This window comes from Solea senegalensis, linkage group LG20, assembly GCF_019176455.1.
Source record: "Solea senegalensis isolate Sse05_10M linkage group LG20, IFAPA_SoseM_1, whole genome shotgun sequence".
Lineage (NCBI taxonomy): Eukaryota > Metazoa > Chordata > Actinopteri > Pleuronectiformes > Soleidae > Solea > Solea senegalensis.
In genome coordinates, this window is record NC_058039.1 from 16743842 (window position 1) to 16761400 (window position 17559).

The 17559-nt window shown below is 39.1% G+C and overlaps 1 protein-coding gene across 1 annotated transcript in view; it reads left to right on the forward strand.

Moving 5' to 3' along the window:
• gabbr1b (gamma-aminobutyric acid (GABA) B receptor, 1b) overlaps positions 1-17559 on the forward strand; it is a 35165-nt gene that overhangs the window by 14431 nt on the left and 3175 nt on the right. Inside the window, exons 9-16 of the mRNA XM_044053362.1 lie at positions 1373-1450; positions 6152-6302; positions 7331-7463; positions 9132-9248; positions 13527-13634; positions 14271-14364; positions 15162-15289; positions 16569-16697. Coding sequence (XP_043909297.1) covers positions 1373-1450; positions 6152-6302; positions 7331-7463; positions 9132-9248; positions 13527-13634; positions 14271-14364; positions 15162-15289; positions 16569-16697 — 938 coding nt within the window. The remainder of the gene's footprint in view (positions 1-1372; positions 1451-6151; positions 6303-7330; positions 7464-9131; positions 9249-13526; positions 13635-14270; positions 14365-15161; positions 15290-16568; positions 16698-17559) is intronic.

Genomic DNA, 17559 nt, shown 5'->3' on the forward strand with positions numbered 1-17559 from the left:
GGACAAATTAAATGTAGTACTAGAAATACTCTATGGAAATGCTTTGTGGTGCATTGTTTTTGTCAGTGGGTTTCAGTCATCTACAGTCACAGTAAAAAAAAAGAAAGAAAAGAGCCTGTCCTCTATAATAATCAAATTATGACTCTTGCATGGCTGAGCTGTAGTTGACAGATGAGGCTGTGTTTTCATATTAATGATAGTGCTTTTCTTTGTGTATGTGTGTGTGTACATGTGTGTGGCTCTGATTGTTGGGGTCTGGTTGATGAACGTTATATTACATAATGGTGGAGTGGCTCAGTGGTTAAGACCCTACCTTGTGTACCAAAGACATCATGGTCGCAAGTTCGATTCCACCCCTGGTTAATTGTACTTGATTCCATTGTAAGTCGCTTTGGATAAAAGCGTCTGCTAAATGACATGTAATGTAATAATGTAATATAATCTGTCAATTTTACGACATCACAAAATGTCTATACACACATCTCAAAGACTACTTTAACTGTGATAAAAATGGATTGTTTGAGACTCTATAGTTTTAATTAGTATGTGTACATTTATTTAGATTTGCCTTGTGAGCAGAGTTTTATTTATTTAAGGGAGCAAGAGCAGTAGAAAGTATTTTAGGGTGGGCATTTAGACAGAAATTAACACGACATGCATAAGGATTTGTTCATAAGTCATATCATCATTGCAGTATATGCAAATGCATTGCATATCACACATTTTTCTTTATATCAGGCCAGTGTACTGTGTAGGTAGCATCAACGACGACACCTCTGAACATGTGTTCCTTCGTTCCTTTACCTCTCTCTCTGTGTGTGCACTCGTATTGAAGTCTTTGTGAGGTCCAAAAAACGCACAAACATATCTTTGTGGGGAATTTTTTTTGTCTTTAAAGGGATTTTTCAGATCAGGGTTAAGGTTTTAGGGTTAGAATTGGGGTTAACGTTAGGGTAAGGTACTTAGTTGTGATGTTAAGGTTAAAGTAAGGGGCTAGGGAATGCATTATGATATGTCAAATTTGTCTGTGTTCTTGTCTGGGTATATTTGTGAGGAGAAACTGATCGTTGTGGGCACATTTTGTCTTTAAAGGGCTTTTTTTACAGGGTTAAACTTAACCGGGTTAAGAGCTATTGGGGTTATGGTTAGAACTGGGTTTAGGTTAGGCACTTAGTTATAATGGTTAAAGGCACAGAATCTAATAAAACTTGGTTAAATTGGTTATATAACTAAGTTGTGCTAAGAATGGGGCTGGAGTCAAGCTAGGCTAAGTTAGATAGCTTAGCCTAGCTAGTTCCAGCTAGTTCCTAGCTAGGGGACCGAGCACTGGCCTGTAAAACTTTGACTGAAACTGTTTCTCTTTCTCACACAGGAGGAAGTTATAAGAAGATTGGGTACTACGACAGCACTAAAGGCAACCTGTCCTGGTACGGGAATGACCAGTGGATAGGTGAGACACGCAGACATGTCCTCCTTGTCCTTAACCGCTGTCTCGGCTGTGAAATCCTCTCCTCTTCCTCTTTATTTGCTCCCCTTCTTTCCCTCCCTCTTTGTTTTTTGAAAATTGGCTGCAAATGCTCGTCAATCAGTCACTTTGGTTTTATTTAGCGTGTGGGAACAGCAACACGTCTGCTAACTTTTTCACGGCTCTCCGCAAAAATGACTCAGCGAAATATAAGAAGCACAGTGGAGCTAATAAGACTGTTGTGCTACGGAGGAATCTGTCTGTTTTTGACTAAGGGAACAACCTTTAAGCAAAAATACTGACACAAAGCTGCTCCTGAGGGACTGTGTGTAAGATTATTCCTGCATTAATCCTTTTATTTTTAATGCCAGTGAATGAGTGGATCTTAATGTGACTTAAGAAGAAGACCTTCGGAAGCCTCCTCTGTTTCCTAAAATGGCCTATTCACCAATTTAGATGCATTTGAGTCGGGTTATCTGTGAAAAGGATGTGACAAAATTTAATTTTTTGTGGAAAAAATTAGCTCAAAATTATATCACAATATTCCATAATTTTATCGCAATAATGATATTGCGTGACCGTATTTCACAAAATGTCAAAATAAAAGTGTTTGTTTTGCTCGGTTTTGCTGTAGTTCACAGTAACAAACAATATTTAGGATGCAAAATGGATCTAGAAATAACAAGTTAAGTGGCGACCCCGCATGAAATTGATTTTGGGGGCTGCATGTGTCACTGAAACATTGATTAGTGCATTGATGTCGAACTCAAATGACCTGGGGGGCCAATGCGTGTCTGGTCTGGTCACGACCGGACTGGACCGGTCTAAGGGAAAAAGGAATGAAACTCTTAAGTAGCAGGTGGGCAACATGACATGAGCTTAAAATTATAACACAATATTCTATCGTCACATCACATTTAAGACATTCATGATGCTGTCTTTGCCCGTCACTAGTTTGTGTTGCATATAAAAACAGCGTTACAGCAGTTTCGTGCAGCCGCGCTATGACGACCGCGCCCATATTTAGGAGGTAATTTAGAGTAGAGTAGAGCCGAGTACTGCTAGAACTGTATAACGGCAGTGCAAAAGGACAGTTTGTTTGGCATCTGGACAATTCAATTAAAAGTATGATGTATAGCTTTTATTTAGTGGTAGTGATGTACTGTACGCAGCACCATTGAGCCCAATCTGAATTTCCTTGCGGGGACAATAAAGTGTATCATGTTATTTTATTGCACAGATGTCATTGCTCAGATGAGGACTGGAGGAAGTGTCCGCCTCTGCTTGAAGCTGTCCGTGTTTAAAAGTTGACATGTTTTCAAACAGTGGGACAAAGCGTCACCCAGACATTATGTCTTTTCTCCCCCTCCACCCTTTTTAATGTGGTTTTCTAGCCGTCGTTCCTAAACAGAACTTTGCTTTAAGATAAAATAAGATAATACTTTGTCTGTTCGCACAGAAAATTGTCTTAATAGAAGAAGGAGCCAAAAATTCTGCTCCGAGTCTATAACATGCATTAAAATTCAAAATATAAGTCCCTAAAAACGTTGATTTCACAACGCGTCTGTAGCTTCACTGCAGTTCATATTAGTCATCTTCTCAAAATCCCGCTCTCTTCGCGCACATTACAGCTTTCTTCTGTCTCTGCTTTCCCCTTCATCCTTAATCTCTTCTTTAACTTCTCATTCCTGCACTGCATGTGTCACATTTGTCTCCCAGTATCTATTTCACAGTCTCATCTCCTCTTGCTTGCTTATTCTTTTGGGTCCCCATGGCAACCACTGCTGCATCGCGCAGCTATGCTCCCTTTTATTTCCCTGGCAACCGTAATGAGGCCAGTTGGCAGTTGCTATGGTAACATACTGTCCTGATTCCACCATCAAGGCCAGAGAGAGGTTCTAGTGTCAAATAACACAAACACACACACACACAAACACACCCACCCACCCACACACACACGGGTTTGTGCAGCTATCGTTTTAATGACGCTGCATTGACTTCCATTCATTAAAAGCCTCAATAAAGCATTATCCTTAACTTAAAGTCAACACCTAACCCTTAGATCTTAGCCCTTAACTTAACCAATTTCACAGAAATGAGGTTCTGCCTCAATGTGACCAGGTTCTGGTCTCCATGAGTTTATGTCAATAAAAAGGTTCTAAAGATGTAACAAATACACAGGGACATTGTGTATGAATGCAGAGTGTATTAATTTTAAGCATAAAGAAGTGAAAATGCTCTAAATGCCGCTAAAATCAAATGATACCGCCATCTAAAAGTCACTGTGGTTGCGTAAAACCTTCAACCACTTAAAGTAAAGCAAATAACCATATTTTGACTTCTTAGCCAAGAAATAATTACTTTTTTTCAGTTTTCTTGTAATGCAGTTAATTTGAAAATTCATGGATAACAGTAATAATACCTATATTTTAGCATTAAGGATATACTTTTGGTTAAAGAGCTTCTTTATACTGGTGTATTAACCATTACAGAAACATGATTTTTGATTAAATGTGGCATAAACCTGGGGTGGCCTCAACACATTTATATTGTGATATTATCAGCTTAAGAAACACAATAAAAAACTCCTATATTTAGTAATATTTACCTTTGCAGTTAAGTACTAGGTTCTGTTTATCAACTAACACAGTACTTACATCTTTTATGACAGTCTGTGAAACTACAAATGTTCAAAATCCAAGTTATTTGGAGATAATCACAAGCACTAACTACATTAGATAATAAACTAAACTAGTGAATAAAAACAGTTGACTAAATTACCACTAACTACAAAGGTGAAAAAGAAAAAAAAAGGGATAGACTGTAAAAAATCACTCAGTGGCAAACTACACATGACCTGGCATGGAGAAATATCCAGGGACATTTTGTCCCTTGTATTAAAATAGGTCGTATAATGTGATCTAAAATGGTCTTCTGCTATGGTCTTCTGGAGTTTCTCAATCCTGGTCTTGTGTCTTGCATATTTTACAAGTTTCATCTGCTCCAACACACCTGATTCAAATAAACAGGTTGTTAACCAGCTTCTGCAGAGCTGACCGTTTGGATCAGGTGTGTTGGAGCAGGTGAAACATCTAAAACGGAGGGTGTAGTGGGTCCACTGGACCAGGATTGAGTTGATTCTATAATAAATAAATAAATAAATAATTATTTCCTGCCAGGTGCCTCACAGTGTTTTGTCCCCGAATATGACAAGAATCAAAAATAGCTTATGTGTGAAGAAGAGGAAAATGGTGAGATGTTTTGAAGTATGATCATCATCATCATCATCATCACCATCATCTGTTTCAGCTGCAGCTTCTGTGGAAACACAGAAACACATTTCCAGGTCTCTTCGTCGACTATGTACAACTATTACACTATTATGCGCTCACTCTCTGGAAGTAAATCATTTATGAAGTCATTTATGGTTTATTTAGTGATGAATACAGTATCATAGCATCTATGTCTACAAGCCCTGAGGGCATTTATGAAAAAACACCACAACAGATGTGAGGAAAGAAGACAAGATTCATGTCAGACCGTCGTCTTAAAACCAGATCTTGTAACTTTGTGTGGTGACTTGTTTGGTGACTCGTTGACGTGATGGGACACTGTACGATGTTATCGCGATAAAAGCACATACAATAGTTAACTGTGATGAATTTATTTTTATCGTTATGATCGCGAATGGAGAAACACGTGACAGTAATATTAGCTGATCCTGTCCCATATACAGTCCTTGTGGTTTCTTTTTAATTAGTTTATGTGCCACAAGGGGGAGCTGCATCTTTCATCGTGACTTATTTTTCACAAAAAAACAAAAGTGCGGAAAGAATGCTACACCTAGAATCTCACAATTTCAGTCATTGCAATAATATCTTGAATCACACTTATTTTTGTAAGATAATCTAGCTATAAACCTTTTTGTACGGTGGCCTGGAAGTGCAAACCATTAATTACAAAATGAGAAACATGGATATATGGATACGCTGTCATGAAAAAAAATAGGTGAATGCTTTTCTCATCCGTGTTTTGATACTGAATAACTTGTTAATAGAAGAGAACAGAACCTTTCTTGTCGTTGCACATCAGGCACACACTGAAATTACTGTGCTTCTCCTGCCAGTGCAGCAGTAAATACAGTAAAATAAGAATAAAATAGTAAACTCAAAGGGATTTTAATATACGGTATATATACACACGCACACGTTACTGTCAGGATCCACACTCCTTTATGTCTCTGTGTTCAGAGTTGTTATAGCTCAGGGAAAGAAGCTTGTTTTTTTAGTCTCGGTGTTAATATTTTTTATCAGTAACATTAAAAACAACTTTGGAGAAGCAGCGTTTCATATGTCTGGTCCTTGACTGCTCAAGTATATATACATATACAGCATATATATATAATTCTGTTGTATTTCACCACCACTGCCTTTTGTATTGTGTCATTTTTTTATTCACTTGGTGTGATTAAAAATAACATTTTGATTGATGAGGCGGTGGAAGCAGCTCATGAGGACGCCGCCGTCTCGCTGCCATCTTATCTCTGACATGAGCTCCTTCACGTTTGTCGCTGCATCACAGACGGGCCGCCATGGCTGTCTGTCAAATCCCCTGCCCTGCTTGTAATCATATCATCATATACTGTTTTTAAAGCTTCCTTAATCACATAATCCTGTGTTTTTCTAGGCTCTGGACCTCCTGCAGACCAGACGATGGTCATTGAGGAGTTCCGTTACCTGTCGCAGAAGCTCTTTGTGACTGTGTCTGTCTTTGCTGGACTGGGAATTCTGCTGGGAATCATCTGTCTCACCTTCAACATCTACAACAGCAATGTCAGGTACAAAAAGTGCTTTATCTTTATTATATGCCAGTGAAGATATTTGATCATAGTTCATAGTTTATAACACTTGAAAGGTCACGTGAATACAAGTGTGTCCAGGAAGCAGTGACAACATCAGCTTCTGTATAAACAAGCACAGTATATGTTTTTAGTTGTTTTGTACAGTGGCCTGGAAGGTCAAACCGTTAATTACAAAACAAGAAACACTTTTACAAATCCCAAAACAAATTTCACAAGATACTGTTCGGCTATAAACAAAAGAGACGCAAACCGCTTATCAGATGACCGGTCTTTTTTTTGTTCCTCATACACAGCTATCTGCCAATCTTATTATATAGCACCACTGTCTGTCTGTCTGTCTATTTAGCTAGCTCGCTACCTACCCACCTACTTAGCTAGCTCGCTACCTACCTACCTACTTAACTAGCTTGCTACTTTGCCCACCCACCTACCTACTTAACTAGCTCGCTACCTTGCCCACCCACCTACCGCCACTTGCCCACCCACCTAGCTGCCACTTTGCCCACCCACCTGCTTTGCCCACCCACCTAGCTAGCTACCCCACCCACTACCTACTAACCTGGCACCTTGCCCACCCACCTACCTACTTAACTAGCTAGCCACCTTGCCCACCCACCTACCTACTTAACTAGCTGCCTACACCCACCTACCTGCTGCCACCTTGCCCACCCACCTACCTACTTAACTAGCTTGCCACCTTGCCCAATCACCACCTACTTAACTAGCTGGCTCGCCACCTTGCCCAGCTACCTTGCCCACCACCCACCTACTTAACTAGCTACCTTGCCCACCCAGCTACGCTAGCTCACCACCTACCAGCTACCTGCCCACCTACCTACTTAGCTACCTTGCCCACCCACCTACCTACTTACAGTAATTAGCTCGCTACCTTGCCCATCCACCTACCGACCTACCTACTGTACTTAGCTACCTAGCTACTTACCTCTGTCTGTCTGTTTAAAATGTGTTTTCATGAATGAATGCATTTCCACACATTGCTTCAGGTACATTCAGAACTCTCAGCCGTACCTGAACAACATGACTGCACTGGGCTGTATGATGGCTCTGGCTGCCATCTTCCCTCTGGGCATCGACGGTCTTCACGTCCACAGGAGACAGTTCCCCGTCGTCTGCCAGGTACATGTGGAAACCATTCTAAGTTAGTTGGGTTAGAAATAATATCTATCTTTATTGTTTATCAGTATCAGTATCCCACAATCCCTATTGTTTAATATTTAGAACACAGCAGCTAGGCTGCTTTTTCCATTACTATGTGAAAAAGTACATAGTGTCTACCAAGGGTGCACCTGTGGCACTGATCCGCGCCACGTGAGTACTAAGGGTTAATGTCTTTAAGGTCGGAAACATGCAGCTGTCTTTCTTAGTCAGTCAAACTGAACTGTCTTAGATGAGATAATGTCTGTCTGGAGTTTTGGGACCAAGGTTTTTCCAAGGACTTTGGACAGATAGGCAGTGTGTGTGGGACACTTTATGTCAACCCGTCCATGACGATCCGATCCCTCGAGGACCTGCTGTCAACGCAGGGCTTCTTTTAGAGAGCAGGGGTGACTGTGAGGTGACGACAAGAAAAACAGTCACACCACACAGCAGCCTGGTGTCACCAACTATTGCTCTCTTAATCTCAGTGAGGGGTATTTTTGGCATTCATTTATTTACCACAACCATAGGTAGTGCTGATTCATGTGATTTTTCGTTTAAGAAAATAAGACCAAAATGACCATTTACAAATGGGGAAATGAAAAACGCTGTACCCGGAGGTCAGTCTGAACATTTGCCTGCAGTCTGAACATGTATTTATACCAATTTACTCGTTTTATAGCAGAAAACAGACCGAATAGAAAGTCCTGTGGTGAAACCGCTGCTGCGTTAAACACTCAGTATGGAGCGACCCGGGGTTTTTCTGAGCAGAATGTGTGGAGGTGGTGTGCTGAGCAGGGGCTTGACCGCGGTTAAGTGAGCCACTGTTGCATTTCTGCTGCACGACTTTTCGGAGCTCAGAACACCACCCCTTTTTTTCCCCATTGAGTCTGTTTTCTGCTATAAAACGAATAAATTGGCGTAAAGACATGTTCAGACTGCAGGCAAATGTCCATTCAGCCGAGTACATTACAACAACAGCGTTATAAGGATAGCTTCCGGGTCACAGCAAAATAAACTATGCAAAGTTGTAAAAACAATTTTCCACTGTCATTTTGTTTCCTGATTTCCATTTATTTGCACATCCAGACAACTGATCATTCTGTCGTTTTCCCTTTTCAATGATTGTCTATTTTCATTTTTCATTTCCCGATTTGTAAATGATAATTTGGTTTTATTTTCTTAAAACTAACATTTGTTGGCCATCAAGTAAATGGACCTTCATAGATGTAGCAAGAGCCGTATTGGAAATAAAAAATATTTTATTGTATTCAATTATTTCATGTGTACTACTTGGTAAGAATGGTTTAGAAAAAGAAACAAATGGATAATAATGTCTGTTTTACGAGTGTAATCCTTAGTTAACATCCTACCACTGTTCTCATTTAACTGTTTGATTATATACTGATTGCTGGTTGTAGTTACAGTTGACGTTGACATTCTTGGGAAAAAGGACGTCAGAAATCAAAATATAAGCGTTTTATGAAGTGCTAAAAAAAACTGCTTTTCTGTTTTTGAAGTCATGAGTTGGTGTCTCAGCTGTTCTTTTCTTTCCACTGTCGTGACATTCTAAGAAATACTACATTGTTGTTTGAAAGAGGATGAGGTGATTTGTTTCCTGATGTTTTCTTTTTTCTTTTCTGCCAGTTTCGCCTCTGGCTCCTCGGTCTGGGTTTCAGCCTCGCGTACGGCAGCATGTTCACCAAGATCTGGTGGGTCCACACTGTGTTTACCAAGAAGGACGAGAAGAAGGACAGGAGGAAGGTAAATGCAATGGGGACTGGAATCAGTGGGTTAATATACTGGGAGGAGGGAACAATTAAATCTACCCCATGAGGAGAGAGTTGGCAATGTGACATTTTCTCTGTGCGCTGCATCTGTGGTCACAGTGGGACATTTTACCCACCACTTTCATTTGATGCTTTGTAAAGCATCCATTTTTCCTCCAGCTGGTCTCATTCATGAACTGTATATAAAAATGGGTTGCGAAAAGAACTCTGGGGGGGGGCCCAATTCCAGCTGTCAGTCAGTCACACCGATGTCCACTCGTATGTGCCATACTTTTACAATACGGATAATATGTTTTGTTGAGAACATTAACTCCTTTACACATGTTATAAATCAAGTGAGAATCAGGCTCATAGACTTTCATTCAAATTGATTTTTTTTTGCAAGCAGCTGAGTCACCCCCTGGTGGCTTCTGGAATACTGCATTCATTCTTATATAAAATATTCAGAGGTGGGAAGAGTGGGGGAAAAAAGATACCACTATTTTGATGACATTTTACTTACGTACAAGTAAAAGTACTGGTCTACAAATGTTCTCAAGTTAAAGATAAAAACATTTTTACTTTTTGGGGTTCTTTCTTGTATCGTGCAAAAAGGGCAAAGGAACACAAAACCTTTACAAATTTTGTGCTGACAAAATAAAATATATAAACACAAAATGTATCAGTCAGAATGGGTCAAAGGTCACAAATGTCATTCACTCAGGGACCTTAATTAGCGTGAATTCACCTATCCTCATCATTCACCTGTCCTCATTTACCTTTACCTGTCCTCATTTCCCTGCCCTCATCTTTCACCTGTCCTCGTTTACCTTTACCTGTCTTCATTTACCTGTCCTCACCTATCCTCATCATTCACCTGTCCTCGTTTACCTTTACCTGTCCCCATTTCTCTGTCCTCATCATTCACCTGTCCTCACCTGTCCTCGTTTCCCCTGTCTTCATCATTCACCTGTCCTCATTTACCTGTCCTCATCATTCACCTGTCCTCGTTTATCTATACCTGTCCTCTTTTCTCTGCCCTCATCATTCACCTGTCCTCGTTTATCTATACCTGTCCTCATTTCCCTGCCCTCATCATTCACCTATAAAAGTAAAATTTGCTATAAACTAAAAGTACACAAAAAACCTACTCAATTACAGAAATGCAAATAAATGTAATGTATTACTTTCCATCTCTGATAAATAGTCTGTCGTCTTCTCTGGTAGAAAACGTCCTCTCGCTCTCTATTATCTAACTTTGTCTCTGCCTCTTCTGTTACGTGGGTATTTAAAAAAGAAAAAAAAAGACATCAGACAAGATGTCCTAGAGCGGACACTCCCGCTGCAAGGCTTTTGTCGACATTGATTAAGTTCACTTTAATTTCCTTAATGAATATGCTGGAACTACTGAAGCCCGTCTCCCTGAAGGGAGAAGACAGTCTGCGTTCACAGTGAATGTCTGACAAAAACACCTTCCCTGCTAAACCTTGTCCTCACTTCACTCGGTTTTGTTTTGATTACGTGACCATAGTCGCCAATTTGTCTCTGATTCAGTATTGAGGCAAAGCAAATTAGTTAAGGACCTTATTTACTTAAATGACACAATTGTTGTGCAAAGTATAATTAAAGCACATCATTGTTGCAGACAACAGAAAAACAGCTTTTACCCAAAACCCATAATTGCACTAAATACAGCCTCCTTTTGAGGGACTGTGTGGTGAAAAGCAGCATAGTGGTGTATACTGTATGTTTTTCTTCTATTTCTATTCCATTCCAACACCAATCAAGGTAATCTGACACTGAAACCTTTTTTCCTGGTGATCTTTGGTGGCTCAACATCTTTCCTCAGGAGTGCTGTAAAGCCTCTGCACACCCACACAGGTTTTTTTCATTTCTGAAGAAAGAAAAAAAGGGGAGGCAATAATGCCACGTGAAGGATGATAACAGCCTACAACAACTGACAGCGCTAGGAAACAGGCGATTTTGAACATATGTGGGAGTATTCTGGGAATGAATGATGTCACAAAAGTGTCAGAAGTGTAAGAATTCTCAACCACCCTCCCCTTACAGAGAAAAAGATCTGATCATAAGACAATCACAAGGTGTCTTATGATTTAAGTTGAAACAGGCTAATTGACGCACCAGTGATGAAGAAGTCTGCACACTGTCACACGCACCCAACACCCAAACATCCCACGTCTAATTATCTGCTTGAAGACACACCATCTTCCCCAAAATGATGCAACTTCCTTGTGATAAATTGCAATATTTTGGAGAAACTCATTAGTTAATTCAGTTTTTTCCCACTATGAGACCGAGGCTGTTGTGTTTTTCTGCATAATAATTCATATTTAGGTCTCAACCTTAGGTCCTTTATTCCCTCTGCAATATCCACCCTGAACAAAATCAAACAGCCATCACACCGCACATGATTGTATCTGTTTTTGTTCTTTTAACAGTGTTTCTTTTTTTATACTGTTTTTATTTTGTGAAAGTGTCTTGAGCGTGTTGAATGTGTTCTATCTACCTAGCGACCGACCTACCTAACTATCTAGCTACAGACCGAGCTACCTACCTATCGACAGACCAACCTACCTACCTAGCTAGCTACAGACTGATCTACCTACCTCCCTAGCTACCGACAGACCTACCTACCTACCTACCCATCTAGCTACTGACCTAGCTACCTATCTAGCTATCAACCTACCTACCTACCTACCTACCTACCTACCTGCTACAGACCTACCCACCAACCTACCTACCTATGTAGTTACCAACAGACCTACCTAGCGACAGACCTACCTACCAACCTTCATACCTACCAACCAACAGACCTAGCCCCGAGCTACTACCTACCTATCTAGCTACCGACAGACCTACCTACCTACTTATCTAGCTACTGACCTACCTACCTATCTAGCTACCAACCTACCTAACTACCTACCTATGTACTTATACCTAGCTACCAACCTACCTACCTGTCTAGCTACCAATACCTACCTATCTACCTAGCTACCTACCTACCTACCTACCTTCCTACCTGCTACCTACCTGACCTACCTAGCTACCGACCTACCTAGACAGACCTACCAACCTACCTACCTGTCTAGCTACCAATCTACCTACCTATGTAGTTACCAACAGACCTACCTAGCAACAGAACTACCTACCTACCTACCTACCTTCCTTCATACCTACCAACCAATAGACCTAGCTACCGACTGACAGGTCTACCTACCTATCTAGCTACCAACCTACATACCCATGTAGCTACTGACAGACCTACCTACCTACCTTCCTTCATACCTACCAACCAACAGACCTAGTTACCGACTGACAGGTCTATCTACCTATCTAGCTACCAACCTACATACCTATGTAGCTACTGACAGACCTACCTACCTATCTAGTTACCGACCGACCTACCGACCTACCTACCTGTCTAGCTACCTACAGTTCTTTGTAAACATTGAAAAACTGGAAAATGTATACAGACTAAAGGTGCAGTGTGTAAAATCTGGGTGAAAATATTTTCATTTGGCAAAAATTGAAGATGAACTTACTTTAAACTATACATATAACTATACTAATTTCTAGTGTACAATAACCTGATTGTATGAATTGTTTCTCATTTTCCCCAGAATGAGCCTTTTATATTTATATAAGGGGATCCACAGATATTTTTACAATAGCTCATAATGGACAAACAACATCTTTTTTTTTTTTTGAGTTTTGATGCTAAATGAAGACGACACACGTTATTCACACTTGGAAGGGAAGGGAGAGGTGTGGTGATATTGAGCTGCATAAATTTAACACACTGTACCTTTGAATGTGACAGAAATGTTTCCAGTCAATAAGAACAAATGTTATATTTATAGATTGCAGAATGCTCAACTGTTGCCAAGTTACATACAGAAACGGGTGTGGCTTTGTCTGTAGCTGTAGCTGTGGATGGATGATGTGGTGTCGTGGTGTGAAATCTAATCCCACCACTACCTTTGTGTGTGTTAACCTTTAAAGATGATTAACAAAGGAACACCTTTGCTTCATGACGACATATGTGTGCACTCTCATCACTATAGTATCTCTGGCAGATTGGATTGTGCTCAGTTTAGCACCGGGTTATTGTGTTTTTTTCTCGTGCAGCTTAGGTTCGTCTATTTCTGGTCTCATAAATCCCCCCTCCTCATAAAAAATCATAAAAAGGATTTTCCTGATCCCCCGCTGTACTTCGCTGCCTCAGTGACTGTCACTCTCTTTTCTCCGGCAGCATCTGAAACCATGGAAACTCTATGCCACTGTCGGCGTTCTGCTCAGCATCGACATCCTGTCTCTCCTCATCTGGCAGATTGTGGATCCCCTGCATATCACAGTCGAGGTGAGACGTCCATTTCACTGATTACTGTAGACAACCCAGTATTTGACACCTAATTTGCAATTTTATTACACACTCTGGGTTGCAGAAAATGTGAAGTTTGCAAATATTCCAAATTGGAAACTTTCCATGAGAATTTTGGGAATTAATGCGAATGAATGAGAATTAACTGGAAATTTAGGATAATTTGGGAAAACTGAGTCATAAACCAACATAAATATAAACATTTTGTTTTGTCTTAAGCAGACATTGTTGCAAAAGGATATCATTTAAAGAACCTGACTCAGATTTATTTGTAAGTAGAACTTTACGTGATTAAAGCAATGATTAATTGCTTCGTCGAACACTCAGTTATTTTACTGAACGCATGAATGTTTTTTTCTTCATGTATGTCTTTGCACAATATTTACACATAAACAAAGACTTTCCGTACGTGGCGTTTTTCTTGCAGATACGTAGGTAGTTAGCTGAACAACTGATCTTGTGTGGTTACATAATAAGAATATTATACTCAACTGTATTCACATGAAGTCTGATCTGCTTTAGCCAAGATTATTCAACTATATTTATGTTCCCAACCTTCAACTTTGAAAATTTCCAGTTCATTCCCATGTGTTAATAATATGTGTGTGTCCACAGAAATTCACCAAAGAAGCGCCCAAAGGAGACCTGGATGTTTTGATTCAGCCGTTACTGGAGCACTGCAGTTCCATAAAGATGAACACTTGGCTGGGTGAGAACCCCAACCAGATTTTTCTTTTTAATTATTTGTCAATTATCTATTTAGCCACAACAATAATAATGAATAGTTTCATCAAGGCTGCCGGCCTTTGGATTTCATTACGGGGTGAAAATGAGAGTGATCCAACAGTTTAATTCACCTCACTTCAATTAAAATTGCTGTTCTCTTCCCCGCGGGGACAATTCAAAGGCTTGTAGAGCGAGTAGTAAATAACAAACGCTCACAAACAATTAAGAACAATTAATACTGCAGAGCAAACAAGCAGCTAACGATGAAAGCCTGTGCATATATTTTTACAGGCAAGTAGGTAGCTAGCTATCTAGCTAGGCAAGTAGGTAGCTAGGTACAAATTTCTATTTAAAACAATTAAGTCAATAAATTCAGGTGTTTATAACACCTTTTTTTAAATAAAAGTGTGTGTTGAAAAGGTTTGTAACGAGTCTGAATAAGAAGTTTTTTTATATTCTGTTGTGATTTTGCATCAGAAAATTGTCTCGTTCCTGTAACTATTTGTACGATCTATACTGCTATCTTGACCAGGACTCCCTGGAAGAAGAGATCTTGTATCTCAATGGGACACATTCTTCCTGGCTAAATAAAAGATAGATAGATAAATAAATAAAGGTAGCTAGCTAGCTAGCTTGGCAGGTAGGCAGCTGGGTACACATTTCTATTTAAAACAATTAAGTCAATAAATTCAGGTGTTTATAGCACCTTTTTTAAATAAATAGAAAATAAATAAAAGAAGTGAGTGAAATGAGCTGCTGTGTATTTTTGTCCACGTGCAGGTGTGGTCTATGGTTATAAAGGTCTACTGCTGCTGCTCGGCATCTTCCTGGCCTATGAGACAAAATCCATCTCCACAGAGAAGATCAATGACCACCGAGCTGTGGGCATGGCCATCTATAATGTTGCTGTAAGTTCACTGTGTGTGTGTGTGTAAAACCATAACCTTAGTAAATCACATACAGTTCTAGAGTTCTAAAAACGAGGGCCAGATCTGATAATGTGACGATTAAATTTACAATAATTATATACAATATGCAATAATTTATAGTGATTTTAAGGTAAATTAATTTAATATTTCCTGTTTAAAGCCACTTTTTTACGTGCAATAAATTCAATTTTTAGTTTTCAAGTTCAAGTCTATGAGTTTGAAAATGTCGTGATTTCAATTTTGACCCAAAGAAATCATGCTAATTGTTTTTTTACATAATGTAGCAGCTCTAACATGAATCACAGAGCCATGTTTTATAAATAAATATGATTTAAAACGACTTATTTACCAACAAATAAATACACGACATTGCTTCTTTATGATAATGTGATGTGGCTTCCGTAACTCAAACTAAAATAAAATGACTAAACCCCATCAGTTCCACAATGTTGTCTTCCTCTGAACGCTAATACTAGTCCATGCCAAAGGGTGGCACCATGTGACTGTATCATTTATTATACATTAGATTACACTATATATTCTTTCCAGACTGTAAACTAAAGATATGAAAGAAAACCTAGACAAATAAAAATTAATTAAAGAGTAGCATACTAATATAATCATAAAATATTATATATAATATATTTTATATATTTATATATAAATATATTTTAACCATAAAAGGGCCAGAAAATATCCTGTGAGTTCAGTGCATTTGTCAATTTTTCCACAATAACTTTCACTATTTATACAGTTATTTACAGTTTACTGCGTGTTAAAATATTGTATTAACAATTTAAAATGAAGAAAAGCAAAAAGGTTTTACTTAGTTGTACACGGATGCCAGATTTTGCGTGTTCAATTTTAAATTTGAACAATATAAAACATAAATCTAAAATAACATTTGAGTTTTTGTCTCAATGTCCAAAAACAGGCTCGAAAAAATGAAAACTATGTACAGGCGTTTTTCCAACTCTCTCCTCTCTGGTGACAAAGATGCTGATTTGCAGGCGTCCTGCAACAGTGCTGGTGAAATTCCCGTAAAAACCACACATTGGCTTTTCACATGCGACCTCTCAGCTTTCAGAAATCGTTGGAAGTTTTCCGATCGCACAAACCGTCGCATAATTACGGTAATGAAAAGTGCACTTAGATTCTGAGTGTAAGAGCCGCCTTCAGACTAAAGTGGAGTGGATCTGTGTGTACTTTCTCTCTCCCTGTGATGAAATAACTGGATTTTCTTGTCGTTTTTGCTCAGGTGCTGTGCATGATTACAGCTCCCGTCACGATGATCCTGTCCTCGCAGCAGGACGCTTCCTTCGCCTTTGCCTCCCTGGCCATCGTCTTCTCTGTGTACATCACGCTGGTTGTTCTGTTTGTTCCGAAGGTAATCCAGAGCGCCGCCGTCTCTCTTCTCTTCTCATCTCCTCTCTGCAGATTACAGCAGTCTAAACAAATCCATCTTGGCTCTGTATCATATATCACACTTATAGATCCACTCTGGCTTGTTCTGTCAACAGTAATACCTGCTCACGTCTGCAGTGCTTTGTCAGCATCAGGCTGTGTGAAAAGAGAGTAGCAGCCAGGAAATTATGGCATAATAGATCCATTCTGTATGTAATAAGAAGCTTTTACCGTCCTTCTCTTTAGTTCTATTAATATTCTAGTCCAGGGTTCTGCAACCTTTAGTATTAAAAGAGCCATTTTTGTCACTTCTCCACCCAAATGAATGAAAATTGAGCCCCAAAAAAATCAACTTCATCCATAAAATGAATCATGTATAAAGTTTCATATATAGATATACTATATATGTATATAAAAACATAGTTGGTTTCATTTAAGAAATTTAAAACTTAGAAAAAGAAGAAAACCTGCTATCATAATTATGTGGATCCAATGGACAGGGCTTTTAATGTGTACGTCTTCATGTACAAATTATTTCATTTAATTTAAGTGCTGCGAATGTTTCTCCACATTTCAAAACACAGGTTTGTCGGGTTCTGGGATGTTTTTCAATATCTATTATTATAATATTGCATGTGGACATAGGATGTGACGCACATTTTTTAGTGGACAAAATATTAAACCACATAATTTATCACTTCGATGCCTAAAAAAATAAGTGCTCACTTTGAAAGAAATAAAGTAGAGCTGAAACAATTACTCCATTAATCCATTACTAAATTACTTGTCAACAATTTTGATTATCGTTTGAAGCTTTTTTCATGATTAAAACAAGATTTCTGATA